General features: G+C 54.2%; 1 protein-coding gene across 16 annotated transcripts in view; it reads right to left on the bottom strand.

Annotated features, from left to right (window-relative positions):
- PTK2 (protein tyrosine kinase 2) overlaps positions 1-25,994 on the bottom strand; it is a 248,122-nt gene that overhangs the window by 11,459 nt on the left and 210,669 nt on the right. For 15 of the 16 annotated variants that reach the window (XM_059165537.1, XM_059165536.1, XM_059165535.1 and 12 more), the window contains 5 exons: positions 24,827-24,938; positions 18,666-18,752; positions 15,576-15,713; positions 14,473-14,604; positions 3,114-3,176 (listed from right to left, as the gene is read on the bottom strand). In XM_059165537.1, coding sequence (XP_059021520.1) covers positions 3,114-3,176; positions 14,473-14,604; positions 15,576-15,713; positions 18,666-18,752; positions 24,827-24,938 — 532 coding nt within the window. Of the gene's footprint in view, positions 1-3,113; positions 3,177-14,472; positions 14,605-15,575; positions 15,714-18,665; positions 18,753-24,826; positions 24,939-25,719; positions 25,803-25,994 lie in introns of those variants that run through there. The other variant, XM_059165543.1, reaches the window with a different exon arrangement.

Here is a 25,994-nt window from a genome sequence, read left to right as displayed (position 1 = left end):
GGCACTGGGGCATTCTGGATGCCTATGTTGTCACTGTCACCCAAGCCCGTGTGTGGGAACAAGCCAAAGCGTGAGCCCAGGACTCCCACCCCGGGTGCGGGACAAAGGCTGTCCCCCTGGAAGCCGCTCTGCTGTGGGCTGTCCCAGCTGCGCTCTGCAAACAACCTATTCTAGAGCAACTAAACGGAAAGAAAGCTCTTTAGAACCACACTCTAGGGGTGCCTGGGTGGCTCAGTCGTTAAGTGTCAGGATCCCAGGGTTCTGGGATCGAGCCCCACATCAGGCTCCCTGCTCAGTGGGGAGCCTGCTTCTCCCTCCCCTGCTTTCCCTGCTTGTGCTCCCCCCTCCCTGTCTCTCTCCGTCAAATAAGTAAATAAATAAAATCTAAACAAAACGAAACATACTCTACTTCTGAAGAGACTTACCTTGCTTAATTTAAAATAATAAACTAGCTAAAAATATATATATATTTCCAGGTGCTCTACTTTCTGCCATGAAGAGACGCACTTCTGTAAAACGCGAGGACGGAGCGCGCACGCGGTCAAAACCGCTCCCCGGCCGGAAGCGCACAAGCTGTCCCCACACTTTCACAGCCGAGCTTCGAGGCTCCCAGACGCTAGAGCCGGTCAGTGTGAAGGATGAGGACCCCTTACCGCTGACTCGGTGCGGCTCCCCCTGGCCAGCCTAGCCAACCTGACAGTTGCCGAACACCTGCTTTGTTCCGGACACAGAACAAGCGCCCTCCCACCCCTGCCCATGGAGTGGCCAGTGTAACACAGGCAGCACAGTGACAGCAGGTGCACACGACAGCATGTCGCCAAGCCTGGTGGCAAAGGAACACGGGGTGGGGTGAGAGGGGAGGACACGGCAGGTCTTGGGAAGATCAGGCCTTCTGAGAACGTGACCTTGGCACACACGGGGACTTGGGTGGGGGAAGCCATGAAGAAATCTGGGAGGAGAGTGGCCCAGAGATGGGGGTCCCCCAGGAGGGGCAAACAGCATGGGAGGAGCCAGGGCCAGGGGAGGTGGAGGGTAAGTGGGCTGGGAGAACCCCAGGAAACATGGCCAACCGCCTGCAGCGGAGCAGTCCGTGAGCTGGGCTGTGCTCACTGATCCAGGCAGTAAAATGTGCACATTTAAAAAGACTTCAAACACAAAGAATTTTCTGGCTGATACCCAGGTTATAAGAAAATTCAACTAACTAGAAAATTCTATCATAAGGACATTCTGGATTGATTCAGCATGATGCACTGTTAGGCCATTCTACATGTCGCTCTGGGAGGAAAGGCACGGGCGAGTCCCTACTTGCAGAAGTCGGACGGATGTGTGTAGTCGGTTGCCTTCTGTCCTCCGGCCTATTTAGCTACTGGCCCTGGACCTCGAAGACTCGATTTGAAGTAGGCAAGAGCTAGTGAACAAGCCATAATACCTGGCTACTGGAACCTGACCCCATCAACTTGCATGAAAAGCGAAAACCATTTGGATTTTCAAAATAACATGGATGTTGACAGCAGGTTCACCTTGTGACGACCCCCGCCCCCACCCAGGCACGTGGATGAGGTGTATTATCAGAAAACCAGAGCCCTGAACAGTTCAACGACTTCTCCCTGAAGCCACGGCCCATTTTCCAAATGTTAAGTTGGAGCATTTCAAGAAGCAGGCCAAGTCAGACTGTTCCCTCAATTTAGCACAGGCCAGGAGAGGGAAGAGCAGAACGGTCACAGTGTGTCACCGGCCTCCTGGCAGGAAGCGACCACAACCTGAACCACACCCCTCGCAGGGAGCCATCGAGTTCGCCGGTGCACAGGCAGGGGTCTGGCACAGAGACAGGTCACCTTGAGCAAGTTTTCCATAAGCCTCGGTTTACCCCTTTGTAGGGTGCGGATGGCAACAGGCCTGGGTCTCAGGGAGGCGGCATGAGGACAGCACTCAGCACAGCACCTTGCAGCACTAGGTACTTTTTCGTCAGCACTGAGCACTTCCGAGGCTGCCTAGGCCTGGGTGACAAGACCGCAAGCAGACCTGTCCCGTGTCATCCACTCCACGGAGCATTTCTCTAGAACCTTCTATCCACGTCTGATTCACTTCCTGATTCTCCTAGTCCATGTGCTTTCTGGGGGCCTGCTATTGCCACGCACTGAAACCCACACCACCTCCCTTTTCTAACAGAACATCCCAGTCCCCTGAACAGGGTTTACCTTCACGCCGAGGCTCAGTCGTACCAAGTGAGGAGGACTAGCAGTTCACCTTTTCGATCTAAGGAAGGAGCTGTGTGTGTGGAACATTCAATGGCAGGTGATGGGACTTCGTGCTCGTGAACCAGAGCCCACCGCGCCAGCACACTCTGACGGGAGGGGTCAGATCTTCCCATGCGGGTGACCAAGCACATACTCCGGGGGCCAGATCTCAGGGGCAGCTGGACTGCACAGCACAGGTTAGAGAAACTCCCGGTAGGTCACTCCACGCGGTGCATCTCGGGGCTGGGTGATGACCCAGCCTTGGGCACACAAGTAAGAGTGTTTGGAAGTAAACCTGGAAGCCCGGGGAGGCAGATGCTTTATCTCCACAGCTCCGCCACATGGTGGCTCCAGCCTCTCTCCTGTCCTGGAAACTTCTTTACACGTTTAGAGAAATCTGCTTGTATTTTACTCAAACTTCTGCTAATGGAAATCTTAATGAAATGACTTAAACTACTCTCCCTAAAAGATTAGGGAATATTTCTAGCAGGCTTTAAACGTATTTCGAATAACCGTAAGCCAGCTCTTTAAAGAGAGTTTCAGGCACTTCCCCTACAACACACGTAGGAAAAAAAAAATCCTACGCAAGTATCCTGTGACCATGGAAACGTATCAGCACACACTAGGAGTACAAACATGTAGCGAAGGACAGCTTACACACGCTAGCAGCACGCACACCGGTTTCTGGAGAGCACAGAGCCTGGGGAGCGTCGCACTGGGCTGTGCACGACAGCTTCCAGCCATCTGGGCCAAAATGTTCGCTTTACTTAAAGAACGGATTCATGTGTTCCAGGTTATGAAGGTGAGTGAGAGTGGGTATCATATACACAAAGCGATGCCCCCGTCCATCCTGGCAAGAACTCGACCGCTGCTTACCGGGCCCTGGAGGCTTCCGTCCTCCCTGTCAATACTGCCTCGAGAGAGCCGGACGTCGGGTTTCTAAAGCAGAGGAAACAAAACCAGACAGTTTCATTCCTGGTTGGAGAATCACAGACATATTCTGTATTTGGTTCCTTTCGCAAACAACATCATTGTCCCCTGAATAAGCACAGTTGAAAGTTCCCCAGTTTCAGAAAAATCCTCCAACCCCGTGATGCCAAACCCAGGTTAGTCATCCTGGCAAAGCCACATGTGCAGAGCGAAGAGGAGGGCTCTGCGGCCGCACGCAGCCCGGGAAAGCCTGTCTTCTCCGCTCCTCCTAGCGCCGCACGGGGTTTCTCCTGGACAGAGAGACCTCCGCCCCGGGCGCCGCTTCCTGGCAGAGCGGGGCTCGTCTGTCCTCACAGCGGAGTCCAGTCACGCCCACTTCCTTTCCCCGCCCACCGCAGCTACGATTCAGAAACCGCGCGGATAAAGCTGGATCTACCACGAATAAGAGTACGTGAATTTCACGAACCCCCCAACAGAGCAAGGTGGTTACATGCCGTTATGGTATAGCGTGTGTTAGGTCCACTCCTCCTGAAGCCCAGGATGTGTGGTGGCCTCCCGCCCGCCCGACACCTGCTCCATGGCCACGCAGACTCCTGCCTCCCCTTTGCCCATGTGCTCGGGCCCCAGACCCCTTCTTGGGGGGCACTTCCCAAGGCCTCTCCAGACAGGATGGCTCCTTTCTTGGTCTCTGCCAGTCTGCTGAATCTTACAGAGATCCTCTCTGTGGCAGGAATCCCGCAGTAATCACTTCCCCCATTCGACAGAACGTCTCCATGTCTGATCTGTCCTGTCCACCCTACACCTGCAAGGGCCCGGCACTGAGCACAGAGGACAGAACCCATAAGCGTTGGTGTGTGGCAGTGTAGTGGGGTGGGGGGAAGTGCTGAGAAAGAAATGAGCTTTATCTGCCTTCTTACAAACGTCTGTTTACAGAAATGAAGACATGCCATAGAATTTTCTATCCTTTATGTAACATTATATAGTGGAAATTGGTCAAACCAGGTTAATAAGCTGCAGTACCCGCCCCCCCCCCCCAACGTGAGGGTTGTCACACACGGAAATGGACAGTGAGGTGAACAGGCTCTGGCGTCAGGCAGCCTGGGGGTGGCTCAGGCTCCGGCCCTTTCAAAGCGAAGTGACCTGGGCCTTAGTTTTTTCCGCTTCGAAACAGCGCAGTCGTGGTAGCCGCTGCCTGGGCCCCACGGGAGGATTAGACGAATGAATACTACAGACCAAGCAGGCACCGCAGAGAGAGTCTGTCTGCTGAATGCCATGGCCCTTTTCAACATTTTGACTGTGTAACTAGGTTGTGGATGCAGACCTCTGTGCGGCAATGTTTGACGACGTCCCTGACTATTTCCCTAGCACAGGTTTCTAAGGATGGAATTTCTGAGTCAGAGGGTTCGAGCATCTGACAAATCCCGGCTCGAGCTGCCCAGCGGGCGCGCTGTCTGGCGTTACCGCTGTCCAGAGGCTCCCTCCGGGCCTGCACCGCTGCACTGCCATTGAAAACAGTTCAAGAAACAAAATACTGTCTAGATCTGTGCTCCGTTCCTCCACATTAGAACACTTCTGCTTCTTCACACCGGATGCCAGGCCCCGGGAGGACGGAGGCTATGGGCTGCCGGCTTCCCCCACTCTCTCTGTGACCGGGTAGGAACAGGACACGCAGTGGGGAGGAAATGCAGTCCCTACACGACTGACCGTGAACAGGGGCCATGCCCCTTGGACAAGGCATCCAACCTCTCCAAACCCATCATTTCTCAGCTGGAAAAGGCGTAGTCGCCTCGTACAGTGACTATAAAGATTAAGTACGTGCTTGGGACAGTCACGTGCGTACCGGACATTCAGTAAGGACTTGCTCAAGGAATGCCTCAGTCAAAATGCAAGGGAGAGAAGATGTTTCACAGACGAGGAACTCCCGGCTCAGAAGGCAGAACTACAGGCACACGGCGGGGCTACAGCGCGGGGCTCCTGCCGCCGAGGGAAAGCAGGTATCGCAGAAGATGGTCTGTGCGGTCTCCGGGCGGTGATCCAAGCTGTGTCTACACCACGCTCTGGCGGATTAAGCCTGCAGCAGCGTTAGGTCTGAAACACCATGTACATACTTGCAGTCAAATGCTCTACCACTGAGCTATACCCCCCACCATGTACATACTTGAATTATAAGATACTTTGTTGCTGTTGGTATGTTGCTAAAACATACCAACCACATCACTGCCCGCCCCTTCCTCTCACAGTCTCTCCACAGCCTGTGACGCTGACGGCATCTCACCCACAGATGCTGCCTCCAAAGCCGGCGTCTGTCCTCTCAAACCTGGCTGCCGCCGTGCCGACTCGGGCCATGGAATGTTCTAGATCCTCTGTTGTCTTTCCCCGTCTTCATAGCCTCCATCTCTGGGAAGCGCGTTCTCTGCTCCTCCCTGTGTGGCACCTCCTCAGCCGTGAGTTTGAGCCAGAGATTTTGGCAGTGCGGTCCCGCGTCCTGACTCCGCTTAGGGCTCTGGTTCTCCTGCTGCTGGCCCCATGTCTGCAGGGACGCCCTCCGTGGACGTCCTGAGCCCCTCCACCATCCACGGGGGTGATCCCCTTCCTCCAAACTCCTGACTCTGTTCACATTTTGGCCTCTTGCCATGAACCACAAATTCTTCACGACATCTAGGACGATGCGTCCTTTCCAGAAGGTTTTCAGCTTGCTCACCCAGCTCCGTCGGAGGACTCCCTACCCATGGCCGCTATCACCGTCTTAAATAAGACGACTTGACCGTGGACGCTACTCCTTGATCTCCTGGCCACAGATCCGCCTAAACCTCCGCGGCTGTCCCCATCAGAGCTCCTGGTGACCAGGTACACTGCCGGTGAGCGGTCCTATTTCAAAACGAATCTTTTCTTCCGGGCAGGAGGTCTCAAGAGTGCGCTTAAAACATTCAGTGAGTCCTGCTGTAAGCAGACAGCAGTTGCGCAGCCTCTCCCGCTCCATTGATAGAGCTCAGGCAGAAAGATTCCACATGATTCTGCAGGGCCTAGGACTTCCAGAATGGCCCGTGGGCACCGGCCTCATCTTACCCTCACTAGCTGCGGGAGCCCCTAACAAGGGGTCAGCCTGTCCTTTGAGGCTTTAAAGCCAGCCACCGACTTCTCTCCAGCTGCCGATGTCCTAGATGGCGTCTCCTCCCCGTACAAGGGACACCTGTTCATCTACACGGGACACCTGTTGCTGGGCGCAGCGCCTTCGTGAGTTACCTGAGCTCGATCTTCTGGAGAACCACGGCGGCTCTGACGTCGGCACTGCCGTTCGGTCCTGCACGGGGACGGTCTGGAGACGACCCCTTCCCTGCAGCCTCAGGGACCGCCGCCGGCTTCCGGCTGCTCTCCCGAGGCTTCCTCACCTCTCCCAGCCGACCCGGAACTGAAGAGCGCGCAGGCCTTGCTCTGGGTGAGGCTCTGGCTCGAGAGAAAGCGGTTCCCGCTGGGATCTTCTATCCAGACCAGAACCACGCTCTCCACGTCGGCAAGAAGGCCGTTTCGCTTTCTTACCAGCTGTGTATCCCGGAGAAGCTCGTGTGATTTCCTTCCAGAACTTCTTGCGTTCACGATGTCGCTGTGGGTGCAGGAGGCCTCGCCTTCCGCCTGTCTGGGTCCCCATCGGCCTTCTCACGACGCTTGATCGTTTCTAGCTTTCCGATTTAAAGTGGGATGTGGGACTTTTCCTCTCACCTCAACAGAGGGGTGCCTGTGGGGTTATTAACTGCCTAATCTCCGTGTTGTTGTGTCAGGGAACAGGGCTATCCGAGGAGAGGGCGAGAGAGATGCGGGGCTGGCCGGTCGCGGAGCGGCCGCACAGAGACCGTGTTTACGAAGTTCTCCAGCTCCTGTGGGCACGGCTCATGCGCGGCAACTACACTTGTACTCAAAGACCACAGATTGGGGATCATCCCAGAAATCTAGTGACGATGAGAACGTCTAAAGCACCATGAGAACCACCACCATATGACACGAGACATGAAGAGAGCAAATGCTGTGGGGAAAATGGCACCAACAGACTTGCTCAGCGCAGGGTTTGCCACAAACTTTCAGCACGGAAAGAACACAACGTCTGTGATAAAATGAGGAACAGCCGTAGCTGTCTGAGGCAACGTGAGGTGTGTCGTCAGGTAACAGCTAGTTAGCGAGTACTTGTAACTGTAGGAATATATATATATATATATATATATATATATATTTAAAGATATAATTTATTTATTTGACAGACAGAGATCACGAGTGGGCAAAGAGGCAGGCAGAGGGAGAGGAGGAAGCAGGCTCCCCGCGGAGCAGAGAGCCCGATGCGGGGCTCGATCCCAGGACCCCGAGATCATGACCTGAGCCGAAGGCAGAGGCTTTAACCCACTGAGCCACCCAGGTGCTCCAGAAATAGATATTTTTAAAAGTTTGTTTGTTTATTTAAGGAAGCTCTACACTCAATGTGGGGCTTAACCCCATGACCCAGAGATCAAGTACGTTCTTCTGAATGAGTCAGCCAGGCACCCTGAACTGGAGGAAGTACTTTACTTTTTTACTTAAACAAAAGCAAATGACATTTACCGTCACAGAATTAGGTGCTGTGTTGCGTGCATTCACATGAATTATCTATTTCCACAGAAACAATATGAGATGACTTATTTTTCCGACTCACAGTAACTCCCTCATGTTAAAACTTTCCCCAGGACAGGACTTCGATTTTAAAATGAGAAAGCCTGTCTCTATAAAGTCCACTTGTGTGCTGGGAGCAGAAATATCTAAGCCTTTTCCTCACATGGACGACACAGCCTGAGAGACGAGTGCCAGCTCGGGGGACTCAGGGAGCCAGACTCAGCCCGTCTGAGAGAAGCGAATCCGTTACTGGTGCCGCTCCTGGTGAAACAAAACCTTCCTGTTCCCTCTTACAATATTCTAGATTTGGAGATAGCAATATGAGAAGAGGAAACTGATACCGAAATCTTACCCAAATAGAGCACAAATGGCGAGAATGTCTGAGGCTGCCGGGGGCGGGCCCCCACCCCCCCATTAGGCAGGCCCTCTCCCTCCCTTCCTTAGCTCAGGTATAACGTGCACAGCCAAGTGCACAAATCCCGCGTGTACGAGCTCCGTGCACTCTTAGAGATGCGTGCGCCCACTCAACACCGCGGACGCCTGCAGCGGGCTTGAGCTGAGACCCGACTCCGCCGCAGGAGGGGACCGATCCGGCCGCACCCCAGAGAGCTCACACGAGTGAACTGCGTCATGTGCACGGCCCTGTGCCTTGTGTGTCTGGTGGACATTATCTCTGTGAGCCCCTCCCTGCGGATGTGTGTTGGGGTTTTCCCAGTTTCACTGTCGTGCGGTAGCCACTGTGTCACTGATCGAGTCTGTGGGAACGGGCAGGTGGGTTATTTCCAGCTCCTGGTACCGAAGAACAGCAGCGCTGTGAGCTCTGTGTTGTGTGGCATGTGCACCACGTCGCCGTGGGCAGCTGGTGAGGGCTGAAGGCTCTGTTTCAGGTTCTGGGGACATGGCAGCCCACAGTCGCGGTGTGGGCTCTACGCTCACGGCCATTCCTCTAGAAACTTCAAACGTGAGGCTTTCCAAAGTCCCTTCTCCTTCAATGTGGCCGATGCAAGGAACACAGGAGGGATGCGGCCTGGCTCAGGAGAAGCGGGCCAGAGGCGGTCTTGTGACCCTGTCCTTGCCGCCCCCCCCCCCCCCCCCCACGAGTGCCCTGTCCTGGCACTCATCATCATTCAGACTGACTGGGTCTGTGTGACAGGAGAAACAGCTTAAACACTCATTTCCTTTTCCAGACCACACTGCAGGCTTTACATAGAGAGGACTTTCTCACGTTAACATTAAATCCTGTCTTGCGGGGCGCCTGGGTGGCTCAGTGGGTTAAGCCGCTGCCTTCGGCTCGGGTTGTGATCTCAGGGTCCTGGGATGGAGCCCCGCATCCGGCTCTCTGCTTGGCGGGGAGCCTGCTTCCTCCTCTCTCTCTGCCTGCCTCTCTGCCTACTGGTGATCTCTCTCTCTGTCAAAATAAATAAATAAAATCTTAAAAAAAAAAAAAATTCTGTCTTGCGCACCGTGCCACGTTCGACTACTGTGCACACTGGAAGGAAGATAAATGGGGACCCAAGTCTGTCTGGCAGCAGGGCCCGATGCGAAGGCATATGCTCTGAACAGACTGAGGGGCCAGCCGGTGTGGGACAGCCCATGAGGCGGGGGGCTCGCTGGCACACAGCCATCTCAGAGAGTTCACGAGCGGGTCGGGGAGCGGGTCCAGCACAAGGAACAAGAGCCGTAGGTCAGAGCCGTGTGGCCTTGGGCAAGCGCGAGCATGGGGACACGTGGGGACGTACCGACTCCCCAGAGCACTCAAGAAAAGGTAGCCGCCGGAACTAAGAGCAGTCCCCACACTCAGTGCTGAGTCCTAACAATGGGAGGTTAGATCGACAGCAGCTGAGTCTCAACTACTAGAAAAAATCTGGACAATATTTCTGACAAAGTAACTTGGAAGATAATTTTCCCAACAAATCTACAGGCCCTCTGGCAGGGTGCAGAAGCTTACCCTGTGGAAGGGAGCGGTGGTGATATGCCCAGCGTGGCCTGAGGACTACTGAGCGTCAGGGACAGTGTGTCACCAGGTCATAATGAGACAAACAGAAGGCAAGCATCTTTAGAAAGTTCTAGAGCAACTTGAAATAGTAATTCTTAGGCCTGGTGGAGTTCATAAAAACAATCTGGCTCATATTTCACATATGTTTAAAAAAAATTTCTTAAAAAAAAAAAAAAAAACTTTTTTCTACTAATTGCCCCTTGTTTTACGAGGATATCACGTCTACAGTGGTTTAGGAAAAAACCCAGAAACTCACCCTTCCTCACTGACAGGCTGCCTCTTGCCCCCAGACTCCACATCCTGGGAGTACGTGCAGGTCCGGCCAAAGCAGAGGCCTTGCTGCCTAGCTGCTAAAAATAAGCCTCTGATGGGAGCTCTTCTACCAGCAAAAAGGAATTATGGCTTATGTGTAACAACCAGCAAATCTAATAGAAGCGATGCTTCCTTGCAGAACCCCTGAAAGCGGCTCACTCTCTCACTGAGTCTGTTATGTTAGTTTTCGGTCCGGAGCAGCTGGAGGGCACTCCGGGACGGTCTTTGGGAACTCTGCAGGATGCAGGATAGGATCTAGGAGTTTGGAGTCTCAGCAGCGCAGCTCACACGGGCGCTGGAGAACAAGCTGGGAGGCAGAGACGGCCCTTGGAGGAAGAACCGTGAGTTCCCTCCTTGCCCACCTGAGTACGAGCTATGCATCCTAATCCTCGACCCAGCCCCGGGAGAACCTACTACCTGCGCTCTCTAGAGAAGGTAACTATGCTACAGATGAGCAGATTACTAAATGCAAGCAGAGAGATTAAACAATTTTTAAGGGGTCGTTAATAACTAGGATTTTTAATTCTCATTTGGCTGACTCTGGAGTCTGGATTCTTTCTAGTAACGCCTTCCTGAAAACGAGAGTCCAAGCCAGGAGTAATCACGCGGAGTGCCGACACGCAGTGTGCTCACTGTTTTCCTGCTACCTCCCACGTGCTGGCCCCTGGCTCCCCCAACCTGCCATGGCCTAAGGCGTCCTGTGTTGTCTGTCCCTCTCCGTGCGCCGTGGTCGTCCTTCTGTGCTCAGGTGTCCTTGGGCCCATGTGCTAGGCATGCTGGCTTCCTGGAATGTCTTCCCCAGATGTCCCTGGACTGACCCTTGCTGGGTCCTCCAGCTACTCAGCCCTCCCCAAAGGCTGCATGTGCTGGGCCTCCCCTCCCGTGCCCAGACCTCTCTGTCACAGTCGGGGCTCTGCCTGGTACTCCCGCTCGGAGGAGGCCCCCGTCTCAAGTACACACTTGCCCTCAGACCTACCACCTACAAGGCCTACCTTGCGAACACCCGAATTAAGGACAGGGTCGGGACTATCTGACCGCCCTGTGACCCCGGTACCGATTTGATCTTGAAGCCACAACGACAACAGGGAAGTCATTCTCACTTACGGAGAGCAATACTAAATTCTAATGGGAAACAGTGACACACGCCACGACCTTAAAAGAATGACCAATTATGCCTTAAGTAGGGACTGACTCTGGAATGAGGGATTGGCCCAATCCCAAGCAAAATGTCACACATTATTCATCATGTCAATGTCCTCACGAGTTATTCTTAAAAAACAAACAAAAAACCCCTCCCCAAACCCTAAAATACCTAACAGAAAAGGTATTACAGACAACATCTTTAAAAATGAAAGCAGGTGAGGACCTATTCAGTATGAAAGTCTGCGAGAGAAACTTCAGAATAGGAACACGATGTTACGAGGTATGTACGAACACTGAAAATGAAGAAAGGAAATGCTTTTTAAAAAGTCACAAGTAGATCACTTATGCCTCAAAATGGGGCAAAAAGCAACAGAAAATCCGAGGAAATCCGAGTTCATGTGCTGGATACTGGAAAACAGAAGAGCAGGGTCTAGAAATCACCAGCATATGCGCAGAGAGCACACAACCATCGTGCTCAGTGAAGGCGACTGCACTAGAGCCAGGCAGGCATCCGGCAGGGAAGGGAGACGCGCACTTAAAAAACACGGTGAGCAGTAAAGGAGGCCGGGACAAACCCTGGGCAAGGTCCTGAGCTCCGGAGACATGCCCACTGGGGACGCCACAGTGCCCAGGCCATCCCGCAGGCAAGGTGCGGCGCGCACCAGAGCCCCGGGGGCCCCTCCACGCAGCTTCGCGAACAGACTTCGAACACCATCTGCAAGCTGTGTGGGGGCTTGGAAACGTCCTGTGCGTGGGCGTGGGGTCCCCGGACTCACACATTTACCGAAGGCACCGAACCATACCCGATCCAGGCCTGTTCGTGCACTGCACGGAAACCATGTCCACGACAAGAGAAAGCCCCCCAGCGAGCCATCCGGGCCCCAAAACCACTCAGAAGACGGGGTCGGCACTGAGCTCAGGAGCTGCGTCCCACGGCTCTGGTCCGTGAGAGCGGGTGGGGATTTCTGAGAACAGTCTCCTGACCCACGCCGTTAGTCAGGCTCATCCTCTGCCAGTGGTCCTCCCTGGACTTGTCTTCCCTGCAGATTCCAATGGCTCCTTCAGCCGTGGCTCGACCGATCTGGCCACTGGCACCGCCCTTGACCCCTTGCTGCGTGCAGTACCCCAGCAGATGAGCAGTGCAGGCCGGTCGGCCGCGGCTTGGAGACAGCGCTCGGGTCACGCGTAGTCGGTCTTACACAAGGCGACGGTATTCAGATACCTCAGATCCGGTCTGGAGAATCGGGAAATACCGACTTTCGAAATCCCACGTCTGTGCAGGCAACAGGCTGTCTGGACGAATGTCCGAGAGGGGCCAGAGGCCAGGCGTTTGGGCGGTCCAGAGCGGCTCCGGGCCAACCTGTCAGACTCCTGTGGGGACAAGCACCTCCGTCCGCAGCTTGCCCTGCGTTGCCGTCAGCTTCGATTTCAGTCACGGAGACTCTCGAGAGTTTGAAACTTCTGTTCAAAAGGCAGTCCCTCAGAGTGGCTGGCCACACTTCAGACCCTGCTGTGGGGAGGACGCGAGTACCCCCGCACGATGCTGCCTCGCACCTCGAGGGCGCGGATGGTGCGGCAGCCAGGACGGACCCTGCGCAGGTCCCCAGGCTGCTCTGGGCTCTGTCACACGCTAGCTGGGCGACGGCGGGAATCCTCTCTGTCCTGCAGTGAGGGTGACACGGACTGGGCACACTCCTTTTTATCCTTGTCTCCAAAATTTACAGAGCACCAGTGATCAAAAATTTAATTTAGTTTAGTTTAATTTTTATTTGATCTTGCATTTGAAGCCAGTGACTCTCATGGCAGAACGCAGCCGAGCTGAGGTGACGTCTGCATTTACACCCGTGCATATGAGCGTTCGTGCTTTGCTGCAGGAACACCGCCGCTCTTCCTCTGGGACGCTCCTAGAACATGACCTCGCCTGTGGCGTGCACACCACACTAGGCCGGTTTTCTAAAGTAAAAAAAATATTGAATTCTGAAGCAAAAAACCTTCAAGAATTGCGGGTATAGAACTCCCGACCCCTCTCCTCCTTGTGGGGTGGCCGTGCGGACAAGCTGACTTCACTTATGACAAATACGTCGGACAGTGACCGGCACCGTGGCAGACGTCAGCTAGGATTGAGGTGTTCAGATGTGAGCAGGTGTGTGCCGAGGACGCGAGCACTAGTCCTGCCTGGCGGTCACGGAGCGGGGGGCACCTGTGCCGTCTGCAGGCCTCTTGGCATGCTGCACGCTCCCGTGTGCAGAGCCCAGAGGCTTGTGCACTGAGCCCAGCACACTCTGTGGAGGCCACTGGCCTCCCTGAGAGTGAAAACAGGCTTCCCCGAGCCTGCGTGGTTAATTCTCCACAATTAAAAAAAAAAAAATGAGAGCCACACACACAGGATGAAATCAGGGTCGCACGTTGATGAACGGTGCAGGTCAAAACTGCTGCGGCCTAACGCCGTTCACTGCTGCTTTCAGTGTGTCCGTGCCTGGAAGGCTGTGCGCGATCTGAGAACCGTCCCCCACCCTTGCTCTGGTCCCTCAGTGCACAGCTGGACACAGACGCGTCCTCGGGGAAGTTTACTGAACCAAAGCATAGGCGAGCAGCTGTGGATGACCCAAGGAAAGGTAATGATTCCTGAAATTGTGGCAACGGTGGGTGTCCCGGCTCTGTCCCGTCATCCTTCTCAGGCCACTCCAGGAAGACTGATCTAGTCATGCGGGCTGACGGGGGCGTGCGCTCTGAGGCTGAGGGCGCAGGAGTCCAAAGGGCCCTCGTGTCAGGCGACACATAGAGACCGCTCTGCCTCACCACTTCCTCTGCTGCAGGAGACTTCAGAGCAGGTGTGGACGGGGGCCGCCAGATGCGCGTGGGGGAGGCGCCTGTCGGACCACAGGACAGGGAATGCTGTGAAAGAGGGCTTGGTGCCCGGACGCCTGGCTCCACGTGCTGCAGGAACGAGATGCCAGCGGACACTTGTGGGGGAGCTGCTTCTGCGACAGCCACAGAGATGTCACACCTCTGAGCCTGTGATGCGCCGACTCAAATCTTAGAAATCTGGCCAGAAAAAAATCCCAGAAAAGCCAATAACCTAGGATCACGTGTGTTTGGGACCGGATGGAAAAGGCTGTGTCCTGTTCTGAAAAAGACCAGCTTTGCCCATCATCTGTAGTATGCAGACGCTGGCAGAACTCCCCAAGCGGAAGACGCCCCAATCACTAGGAACACAATTACCAGAAACCTCTCCTCCTTTTCCAGCCAGCGCTGATCTTCCTCCATCTCCTGCTGCTGCCGGATCAGCCGCTCCTCCATCAGGTGGGTCGGCAACACCTGCCCGATCCCGCGCAGGTCCAGCGCCGCCGAGTCCTGGGGGGCAGATGATAAAAGAGTGCATCATTCTCAGGCTACCTCAGATGCCCTTACTGTTTCCTGTGCTTTTCCAAAAACAAACAAACAAACAAACAAACAAACAAAAAACTGAACAGCAAAACAGCAAGCGTGGTGGAAACAGGGTCTCTCAGACCTGCTCAGCGGAGCGACTCGCCCGAAGGCTGCGAGAGAGCCGCGGCCAAGCACCTCTAACAAGTCCGAGTCCCTCGGCTCACAGCTCCACTTGTGGGATTTATTCTCGAGAAAGAATCCAGGGCCCCTGGGTGGCTCGGTGGGCTAAGCAGCTGACTTTGGACTGTGCTGTGGTCTCGGGGTCCTGGGATCCAGCCCCGCATCAGGCCCCCACTGGTGTGCATGCATTCTCTCTCTCTCTCTAAAAAGAATGGATGCAAATCTTTAAAAAGAAAGAAGGGATCCCAGGTCTGTGCGGAGAAGGCACCGCCAGCTGCCGTGAAGAACTGAACACAGTCTGGGCCAGAACAGAAGGAAGATTAAGCTCAGCCCACACACGCCACGGAGCACAGAGCAAGTGTCAGATGTGCTCACCCCAAGGTCAAGGGCATGGGTGGCAGACTACAGGTGCTCCGGGAGTCAAAGAAACAACATTAACGGCTACGGGAGGGGTTCTCGGTGCACCAGGCAAATCTGGTAGGGGTGAAAATGGCCCCCAGAGCGGGAGACTGTCCCCCTCTCCTTCCCGAGAACTGCTGCGCGCATGCGCTAACAATGTGCGGTCCCGTGCGCGGCCTTGCAGGCGGGTGGGCTGATGATGGTGGCGTCTCTGTTTCAGTAAAAAGGATTCACAGAACCGGGAACAATTCGAGATGTAGCGCCTTAATTTTAGAATTTGGTCATCAAAACGAGTAACTCCTAGGATTCAGAAATAAAAAATACTATAGGCAAAGCTTCATCAGCTAACAACAGAAGCCCAAAAACATGCAGGTTACCTCCACGCTGGGCTGCCACATTGATATCTCCTGCGCTCTGTGATTCCAGGAGTCCGTCTGGTCCAAGAGAGATGCCTGGCCCGGGTAGATGCTGCCAGCCATGGCCGTGACCCCATGGGATCCAGGATAGCCAGAGACCTGTGAATGTTGGGCAGCACAGTCATGCTTTCCACGTACAAGGGAGAGACTCAGATGACAGAGAACACCGCGCCAACAGGACAGTGGTGCCCACAGATGTCCACGTGTAGATCCCTGGAGCCTGTGGCTATGGGAGCTTACACGGCAGAGGGACTTCCCATGGGTGGTTATAACTTAGGTGCCTAGAGATGGGGAGGTGACCCTGGCTCATCGGCGTGGACCTAATGTGCGGCTTCCTTCCCCACGCAAGGGGGAGAAGGGGAGACAGGCTACTGCAGTGTGGCCGGAGGATAGGGCACTGCTGGTTTTGAAGGGGGAAGGGTCAAGGCCAAGGGACGCAGGGGCCTCTGGAAGGTGGTAAAGGCGAGGAAATGGATTCTCCACGAAAGAAAGGTGATCCACGGCGGCCGCGTAATTAAGTAGTGCAGATACACACTAGGAAGTCAGAAATCATTTACTTTGGAACTCTGCACCCGGGATGCCACAGCACCAGGGGCCACAAACGCGGCTCAGTGGGCGCTGCTCTAGAGCGCCCCCTGTCTAATGAACTCGGGCTGGCGAGAGACGCAGGCGGCGTGCTCCAGCCGTGATCATCGCGGCGGAGAAAGACGCTCAGAAGGTGCAGATGGAGAAATACTCTAAGGCAGCAGGAAATGAAAGCAGTTCCGTTGGGTGGCTTCCTCCCCCAGTCACGAGGGGCGGGGCAGAATCAGCAGTTTCCGTAACTCACTGGGCTCGTGCTGGGGTGCCAGGGTGCTTAGTTAATTCTTTAACAAGATAATGCACAGCCAGATCCAGGATTTCCAAACACCAACACATTCTTCAACAAAGACTTTGTGCACTTGTCCGGTCTCTAGGCACTGTTTATACCAAAACTGCACACTGACAATATATAATCAATAAACTTTCAAGTAAGACGTACAGATGATCCTCACAGTTTACTAGAATCAAAGTTTTCAATAAAAATTCTACTGAACATAAATGTCATATCACTACTGTTTTTGGTCAGAAGGGCTACACTACCCCCAGACAACTTTTAGGAACTTGCACAACAGAGACCGTTCAAGTATCCTGCGACAGCTTTCTATGGAACGCCAACCCTGTGAAAGGATCAATGAGCATTTCCGGCTAAGAAGGAGCACGAAAGCACCAGGCGACGTCCTGTAATCATTCTCAGTTACCAGATACGGAAACTTGGGGCCTGGGAGAGCGGAATCATTCCTCTGCCTGCTGAAAATACAGATGCTTCCATGCGGCCACTGAACCCTTACTCTGTTCTACACACTGTTCCGCGCACTTGAAGTAGTGACAAGCCACTGTCCTCACGGGCTTCTGCTCCGGAGGGGTGGGGCCAACAGCCGCACACGGATACGCATCAGAGCCCAGGTGGTGGAAGGGGCCCAGGCCAGTGAGCCCTGGGTGAGGGCTGAGGGCCCGTGGAGGCCTGCCTTCTGCTTTCTCTAAACACGTCTGGGGGCACAGAGATTCATGCCTCCTCCGGGCAAGTGGGGCTCAGAGCAGTGTCTCCCGTAACAGAGCTCTCAGTCATGCAGGTCACCTTGGGGAGCTTGTTCCCAGCGTGATGCCCCTGGGCCCCCTTCAGAACGCGTACAGTGGGGTCTGGAGGCCGCGGAGCAGGTGAAGGGCCTGCCGTGGACCCGACTGCAGCGTCTCTAGCGCAGAACGGCCTGCAAGCTCTCCTCAGGACCCTTAACCGCGAGGTGCTTGTCCATACCGATCTAAGAGGCCTGGATTTAAATCATAGCTGGGAGGCACGTAAAGGAATAAAAATGCTTTCATGTGACCCGCAGCGACCCCGTGAAGGAGGCACGGTAAGCCTGCTTCTCTTTTTGCTCCTTTTTCCTCCTCCAGTCAAAGGAGACGGCAGTTAAAGGAACTTTCAGCTCCTCCCTCTCAGGACAAGGGCCCAAGGACTCCCTGTGGCTTGTTTTCTGTCTCACTCACTCAATTAAGCGCTTCCCCCTCAAGGCTGGTTCTGGTCACCGAGTCAGCCGGTGACGAGCATCAGCTCAGGACACAAATGCGCGGCTTCACGAGAGCCACAGCCGACACAAATCACAAGCAGCGATTTATTTCCTGGAAGTGATCTGGCTGATTCTCCAAATAACATGACTATGGGGACACAATCCGTGGCATACACACACATGTACCTGACCACTCCTCAGCATTAGAAAGTTGTGACTTGCTGACACCCTCGTCAGGACGTCACCACAGATGTCACACCTGTACCAGCCGCTGAGCACACGAGAGGACACCCTGACGATCGCTTATCTCCAAGTCCAGAACACGCAACACCAACAGGTGGGACCAGTTGGAGCGCGGCTGGGGCAGCGGGCAACTGACAGGAGGGGAGGGGACCCTCCAGGGCCACAGACAAGCTCTGTCTTCGTGTGGTGTGGGGGACACGTGTGTACACGGCTGTCAGAACACGCGAGCATTTCCTCTAAGTAAATCATACCTCCAAAAAGCAAACATTCCCCTCAAAGCCAAAACATCACTGACTTTGCTTCTGGTCCTTCTTTCTCAAGGACGGTCGTGTCTAGTCTGATAAGATACCTGCCTGCAAGTCTGGCACCGTCCACACCTGGCCAATACGGCATCTTGTCTGATTTTTAAGGTAGATTTGAATGTTATTCTTGCCTTCCAGAAACACCACCCTGTTCATTACTGGCTCTTCGCCCCACATGTCTCCCAAACGGAGGACAGAAATGGGGCCGGGGGGGGCACCTGCCCGCGCTGCTTTAAGGCCAAGGGGCCGATGACACAGCCTCCACTTAGACGGTCACTAAGGTACATTACTCTCTTAGCTTTCTGCTTGCCAAATCACAGTCCTATCTACAGAAGGAAAGAACAGAATATCTCCAGGGTCCCTCCCCACCCGCAAGCCTGCAGAACAGAAGGCAAGGCCTTAGTCCGTAAGGACGAGCCTACCTGATAATGATTGGTCTGTACCATGTGCTGAGGACTGGGGTAAAATCCTTCGCTGGACCTTGGACTGGGGTAACCGGGTCTGCTGGGCTGTGAACACATCAACAGAGCATCACAGGAATGAGTACTTTGAAAATATTGTCCAATCTCTGTTTTACTGCAAATAACAGAAAAAGATACTTTTCTCTAAAAGACTTTAGCTGTAAAGAATGATAAAGAGCATCCAGGCACTTCGGTCGGGGACACAGTCTTTCCCACAAACGTCCGGGACGGCAGGGCACCCCCCCATCAAAACACGGCGCTGGACCCCTTCCCCACAACACACACACGGATTAACTCAAGATGGAGCAGGGAGCTGAGCGGAAGAGGCGAGGCTGTAAACTCGTGGAGAACGGGCACATCTCTGCAAGCCTGGGTGGGCGATGGTTTCATAGACAGGACCCCAAAAGCTCAGTCACTGAGAATGAGAATGAGAAAGGCACCCAAACTAAAAGTTTCTGTCCTACAAATGGCACCACCAAGACAGAGAGAGGCCACAGAATGGAGCAAAGTGTGTGCACGTCACGTGTGGGAGTCGTAATCAGAATATACAAAGCCTCTTGCAGCTCCACAGTAACACGACACACAGTCCACACCGACAGTGGGCAAGGACTTGAGCAGACAGGATGGCCAACAAGATGTGCAGCAGCTCGGGCACCCAGGAAGAGCCAATCGGGAGGCTTTCGGAGCAGTGAGCTCTGTGGGCTCTGCGGCTTCCTGGCGGTGGGACTGGGGACAAGCCAGGCAGCCAACTGGTTTCTGCTTCTATCAGCTGGGAGCTGAGCTACAGGGACCGGGAAGTTACCTCCAACCTAAAACCCTCCATCCGTTTGTGACCTACGTGAATTTAAGGTTCATACCAGAAGAATGGTTTAGTGTGAAATAGAAGTGAAGCCCACAAAATCTTCCAAGCCTGACAGACTCACTGGAGTGCAAACCCACTACTCTCCAGCCAAATGAAGACCAGACTAAAAGGAGATGGACTGAGGGGCTAGCAAGCCCAGAGGAGGCAAGAAACACCTCGGAGACCCCGTCTCTTCCAACGGACGCACACAGTCCTGGAGAAACACACGCCTGGTTGGAGTGAAGTCCTGAGCAAGTCTGCGTGTCCGAGAGGAGTCTCAGTGCCCAGTCTGCTCACACTGTCCCCGCCGCCCATCCTTGGAGTCTTCTGTGGCGATTTCCTGAACTCTTGTGGTTTCTGCCACCTGACATAGTGCCCTAGTCCCCTGCTCTGGGTGCGTCTCCGGCCCCGACTCGGATCGCAGCTGCCTCCATCGGCTTTTGCTCCGCTACCACAGACCTGCGCCATCTCCGAGGCTGGGAGCGCACCCCCATCCCTTGGGCCGACACTTGGGCAGCCCAGACACGGCTCACCCCAAACTCACCCAAATAGGACCATGGGTCCCCAGGACACCCGAAAACAGGCAAGGGACATCAAAGGGGTGTCATAGGCTTTACCCTGTGTTCTAGGGTGGCAATTTCCAAAGTATGTTCCATGAAACCAAGGGGACCACCTTCAGATTTTTATATATATATATATATTTTAAGATTTTATTTATTTATTTGACAGACAGAGATCACAAGCAGGCAGAGAGAGGCAGGCAGAGAGAGAGGGACAAGCAGGCTCCCTGCTGAGCAGAGAGCCCGATGTGGGGCTCGATCCCAGGACCCTGAGATCATGACCTGAGCCGAAGGCAGAGGCTTAACCCACTGAGCCCCCCAGGCGCCCCTCAGCATAGTTTCTCACTGAAGCCCCTGGAAGAGCAACTCCTGTGTATACTGACAGATGACATTACTTTGTCTTGTTTGAGCTTTACCAAGACTTTTTGTGGTTCTAGACAATCGCATCACACGAGCTCCATCGTGGCTGTGGGCTGGGCATCTGTCCTGTGTCCCTGCACCCGGCCACCTCAGCAGTCCTGTGCGGTGATCCCACCTGTGCGCCTCCCATGGGCGTGCACAGCGTCTTAGCTTCTCATGCACTGAGCAGGCTCCGGGCAGAACTGGATTCTGAATTTACAAAGTCATCTTACTTCCTGTGTATTTCACTGGAGGGCCAGTGTGGGACATCACGAAACGCTTCTTACAGAAGTGCAGTGCCGCTGCTGTCAGGGCTGAGAAATGCTTCTGAGGTAGCCACTCTGAAACCCTTTATTTTCAGAACTCCCTTTGTATTTTCAAAAATGACTGAGGACTCCAAGGGCTTTTGCTTGGCTGCAACAGATCTACCAATATTTACATCATTAAAATGAAAACAGACACTTAAAAGTAACAAACTAATTACACGTTAAAAACAATCAGTGAGCAGAGTGGCACGCGTCCCACGTGTATGGAAATTCCTCAGGCCTAGCAGAAGGCCGCCAGCTCTCCCACCGGCTTCCGCACGGCCTGCCGTGCGGCCTCGCTGCAGCACACAGAGAGAATCCAGCCCCACACAGCCGTGCAGCGGAGGGGATGGGAGTGTGAGGAGTCGATGAGCAGCTTCCGGGCACAGATGTGGCCACTGTTTCTGACATTACGCTCCAACTCAGAAAGTGGTGGTATCTCAAAGGTGACTTGCAGTGTGGAATCTGAAAACCCTGTCGTCATCTGTGATGTTTAGATCCGTTACTCTGTCCTGTACCATGAATGGACCTTCCACACGCGGTGATTCTGTGATGTCCCGCAGCGATCATCTGAAAACGCGAGCTGCCGAGGTACGCAGACCTTCGCCGCGCCGACCCGTGTCAGTAGACGCATGGAAAAGTCACATCTGTTGATCTCACTCCGAACTCATCAGAGAAGTCTCAGAGTGGGGGAGCTGTCAAGGTCATGGTGATGGATATTTTTCAAAATTCTCAGTTTTGCTTGAAAACTCAAATTTTATCACCGGCAACAAGGCATCAGTTGTTCTCGATGACAGTCTCACTTCTTTCTTGAGAAAACATCTACCAAATGCACAACTCTGCACAATCAGTGTCTGCCCACTCTACTTTGGAGAAAAACTGGTTCTCCATGAGAAACACGGCTACCTCCACACCTCAGCTGCCTAGCACGGTCTTTCCGGTACTTGCTGCTCCTCCCACATTACAGCGCTTCATCGAGGTCACTCTTCGGCACCCAGGCGTCTCCTTCCTGCGTGAGCACGGTGGTGCAGAGCGCCGTGCCGACCAGCCCGGCGTGGCCCTGCTGCCCAGGCGTGTGCCACGGTGACTGCGGCTTCGTCCACCGTGCCGTCTGCAACAGGACTGCAAATGTCAGCAGAAGGGACGAGACCCATGACGCGTGGACATGATTATGAAACGGATTTTGCTCTCACGGCCCTCGAGATGGAACTGGAGACCCAGAGGTCCAAGGAACACATTTCTTTGAAAAGTGCTGAAAAGGATATTTTTAGCCAGAGGCTCTCCACTGATCTGCTGGGGGATGTGCAGGACAGCTTGCAGCAATGAAGTGACCCAGGCTGCGCTGCTCCTGGGCAAACTTCTCTGGAGACTGTCATGTGGGAAAAAATTGGTTTTGAGTACTGAAGAAGAAATCGGGAACATATTTTTAATAATTAGCATGGTAGTTATAATGCTTTTGCCATTAAGTCTTATAACTAAGATTTTACTTTTTTTTTTTTTTTTTTAAGATTTTATTTATTTGAGAAACAGAGAGCGAGCGCACAAGCAGCGGGAGTGGCAGAGGGAGGAGCAGGGCCCCGCTGAGCGCAGCATTCCACGTGGGGCTCCGTCCCAGAACCCTGGGATCACAACCTGAGCTGAAGGCAGACGAAGCTTTTAATTTTGAATCTTGAATGTGGGAGAGAAAAATATTTCACTTTAAAATCTCATTAGGCTACATTAGGAGCTTTATTAGTACACAACACTCATTTTCAAAAGCCCAAGATCCTGCGTGATCTCAAGAAACTGAGGCGGAATTTGTTGTGCAAAGACAGCACAGCTGGCACTCTACAGCCTGAGGAGGCCCCAGAGCTCCTGCTCCACGGGGTGGAGGAAATGCCAGGACGCAACGCTGGGTGAGCGCCCTGGAGACAAGGGATCCACTTGTTGATGGGTCAAATACATTCCCATAAAAGCAGAGTTTGCATCCACGGAACACGAGAAAAGGGAAAAACCACATCCAGACCAGATTCTGACTGGCAAGGGAGCCGAATAATTTGTGTATTCGTTTGTATTCATCAGGCATCTGTATATTTAACTAGTGTAGATGATTTTCTAGCCATGAAAACTCTTTAATCCACGGGTCGTCGACCTTCTCCTCCAAGTGTCAAAGAGCGAGTGTTTCAATCTGTGCAGCCTGCCTGACCCTGCCGCAGGCCCAGACCAGCCACGGACAAGACACGCACGAAGCATGCAATTCATTCCGACAGAACTGATTACACGAGCAGGCAGTGGGTAAGGGGTTGCTGACCCATTTTCAAGGGCAGAACAATGTCTGATTACGGAGAAGAGCCTTATAACAGCCACTTGGAAAACATTCTCAAAACCAGAAAAAAATGTCTTTGTATTCTAGAATAGGAAAAGCCTAACCTCATACTAGTTTCTAGAAATTAGCCAAATGAAAGTTCTTGAACATGCCACAGACTGAGATACAGGAGAACACTGAGCACGAGGTTCTTTCATTCTGCGGTGTGTGGGGGGTGCTGCAAGGTGCGGCGCTCACAGCAAAGGCACGTGGCCCCGGACTCGTCCCGCACTCCCACAAGGGCCCCGATGCAGGACCTCCCGCGGCCTTCACCACACCGCCGGGGAGTAGGGATGTTACACCCTCGCGACACAGTGAGGAGAGTGAGGCTGGCACCAGGCAGGGGGACTGCGCAGTCATCAGAGGCCCTGTGAAGAGAGCCACGTGGCCCCCAGGCCGGAGAAACCAGCTTGGAGAGCTCTCCCACTCCCAGGCTTGGACCACTGTCCCGTGCTCCCGACGGGCTCTTAGCTCTCTCAGTTTTCCTTGGGTAGCTAAAGGTTTATGGTTGTTGTTTATCCAGGAGACACAGAGGCGTACTGGTTTTGTCACTTACTCACTCAAAGGAACACAGGGCGACAGCTGGTGTGGCCCTCCTCTGCGCCTCAGTGTCTCTACGTGTTTGGGAGGCCAGACTGGGGAGCCCTTCACCTCTAAAACTCTGAAAACTGTGTCCGTCACCTGTAGTCACCTTAAATGTGTGATCATCTCTACTGTTACACAGTTGAAAATATGGACCATGAAAATACAAGCTTTCAGGCATCATTAAAAAAAAAAAATAGGTACAAGATTTAAATAGTACTTTGTGCTAATAGGCCTCTGAACAGTTTTCAAAAAGAAAATGAAGAACTGTCAGTTTTTTACTATATTTTTAGCCCATCAATTAGCAGGTAAAGCCTATTATCTATTTACATTCGAAAATGTTCTAAACTGGATTATTCATGGCAAGTAAGCGACTGTGTGAAAACACCATTCTGTCAAAAGCAAAAGGTGTATAAAGAATTCTTAATCTCATGAGAGCATTTAGAGGCCAACCGCGTCCAAATGAGCAACAGGAAGGCGCTGGCCATGTCCCAGAGGCTGAAGTGTGGAGACGGTGGACAGGCAAGGCCTGGGGATGCTGCCAGCAGGTCTGAACTCCCAAGGGCAACGTGCCTGCAGCCCCCAAACCCAGAAGCCAGCCACGGACAGGAGACAGGCAGAGACTGTCTTTCGCCCAAACCCAACCCAAAAGGAATGGGGTTAAGTACAATTTGACTCACTTTAAAACAGAGCGAAATGTAAAGCATTGAGGGGCTGGTTTTAGTCCATCTGAGGTTCCCGTCCTGACTCGATCCTTGGCAAGGCCCCTGACAAGCAACGAAGGAGAGCCCTCCTCCGCACCCGCTGTGCTCCCTGAAGTCTGGGGGTCGGGGGTGGGAGCCGAGGGGGAGGCTTTTAAGACCATATCTAATCTAAGGGCTGGAGCCAGAGCCCGGCCTACAGCTGAAATGCAAATTGGGGAGCGAGTGCACGTGAGGATAGCGTGCCCGGAAAAAGAGCAGGGGCAGGGGGCTGTGAGCACCGTTCCTAGGACCACCTGATGTGTGGCTGTGTCCCCGCACACAGCAGCTACCCACGCCACCCACTGACAGGAGGAGCAATGCCGGAGCTGGGGCTGGGGCCTTGGCTACCTTGGGCGGCGCTTCGTCGGACCCTCCGGAGTCCCAGGACACGGTGACCTGTCTTCTGGACTCCATCCTCATTCGCTCTTCCTGCTGGACCTTCTCCTCCTCCAGGATTGTGCTAGAGAGAGAACACAAGCTTTATGGGGAGCTGCCGGCCACAGCGAGCACACACCAGACGCCCCACTCATCTGAGGAGCCCCTACCTGCCAGCTAGAGGGTGACACTAGGGAAAGGGAGAGCAGACCACGCCTAACTGCATGCGTGATTCTCGAAGAGCCCCGGTCCCCAGGGCAAGCCCGTCCCCAGCACTGCTGTAGGGAAGGAGAGGACAGCGGGGAAGAGAGGAGAGCTCGGGGGGATCAAAGACAGGCGGGGGTGGGGGCGGGGCGCGGGTACGATGCCTGTGCACCAAGTTGACTTCAAGCAGAACAGACCTGCCCTGAGAAGTCCCAGACAGGGCTTTGTCAAGCACAGCCAAGTGACAGGACGGGCTCCTCACATGCACACGGGCCCCCACATCCTGTGACATCAGCATGCTGGGGGACAAATTTGCAATCCGGCCAATACTCCCCCTCCCCTGCTCACTACCGTCTTCCTAGCTTCCAGCCTGGCCAGTGCTCTGTGTCCCCAGGCTAACGAGCCCTTGGGCAGCTGGGCCGCTGCTACTCACCACGGCCCGCGGCACACAGGCTACCTGCCGCTCCCCCCGCCACCCCCACCGCCGCCTGTGCTCCGCTCCTCGGGGCTGCCCTGTTTCCTTAGCCTTGGCCGCCTGCCATCCCGCCAACCCCCTGGAAGGCAGCCGGAGCGGGCCCCCTGCCAGCTCCCCCCCACCCAGCCGCAGGACCCCAGAGGGGGGCGCCCGGGGGGCACCAGGTCCCCACACCCCAGGTCCTCACCACGGCCGCCGCTCTCTCCCGCGCCCGCAGCCCCCGCTCGGCCTGGGGGAATGACCCTCATTCAGGGTTTCGAGGCTGCGGGCGGAGCGCCGGCAATAACCACCCAGAATTACTCATGAAGGAGTGAGGTCAGCTGCAGCAGCCCCGCTCTAATCTGGGAATTTGCTCAACTGTTTGAGAAAGACATTCCTGGCTGGCTGGAGGCTGGAGCGGGCGGCTTCTCGCACGGGCGCACTCCCGCCATCACCCTGAAGTCAGGCGAGGATGGGCAGATC

This window comes from Mustela lutreola, chromosome 3 (genome assembly GCF_030435805.1).
Source record: "Mustela lutreola isolate mMusLut2 chromosome 3, mMusLut2.pri, whole genome shotgun sequence".
NCBI lineage: Eukaryota > Metazoa > Chordata > Mammalia > Carnivora > Mustelidae > Mustela > Mustela lutreola.
Note: the sequence above shows the minus strand (reverse complement) of the source record. Positions and strands in the feature narration are given on the sequence as shown.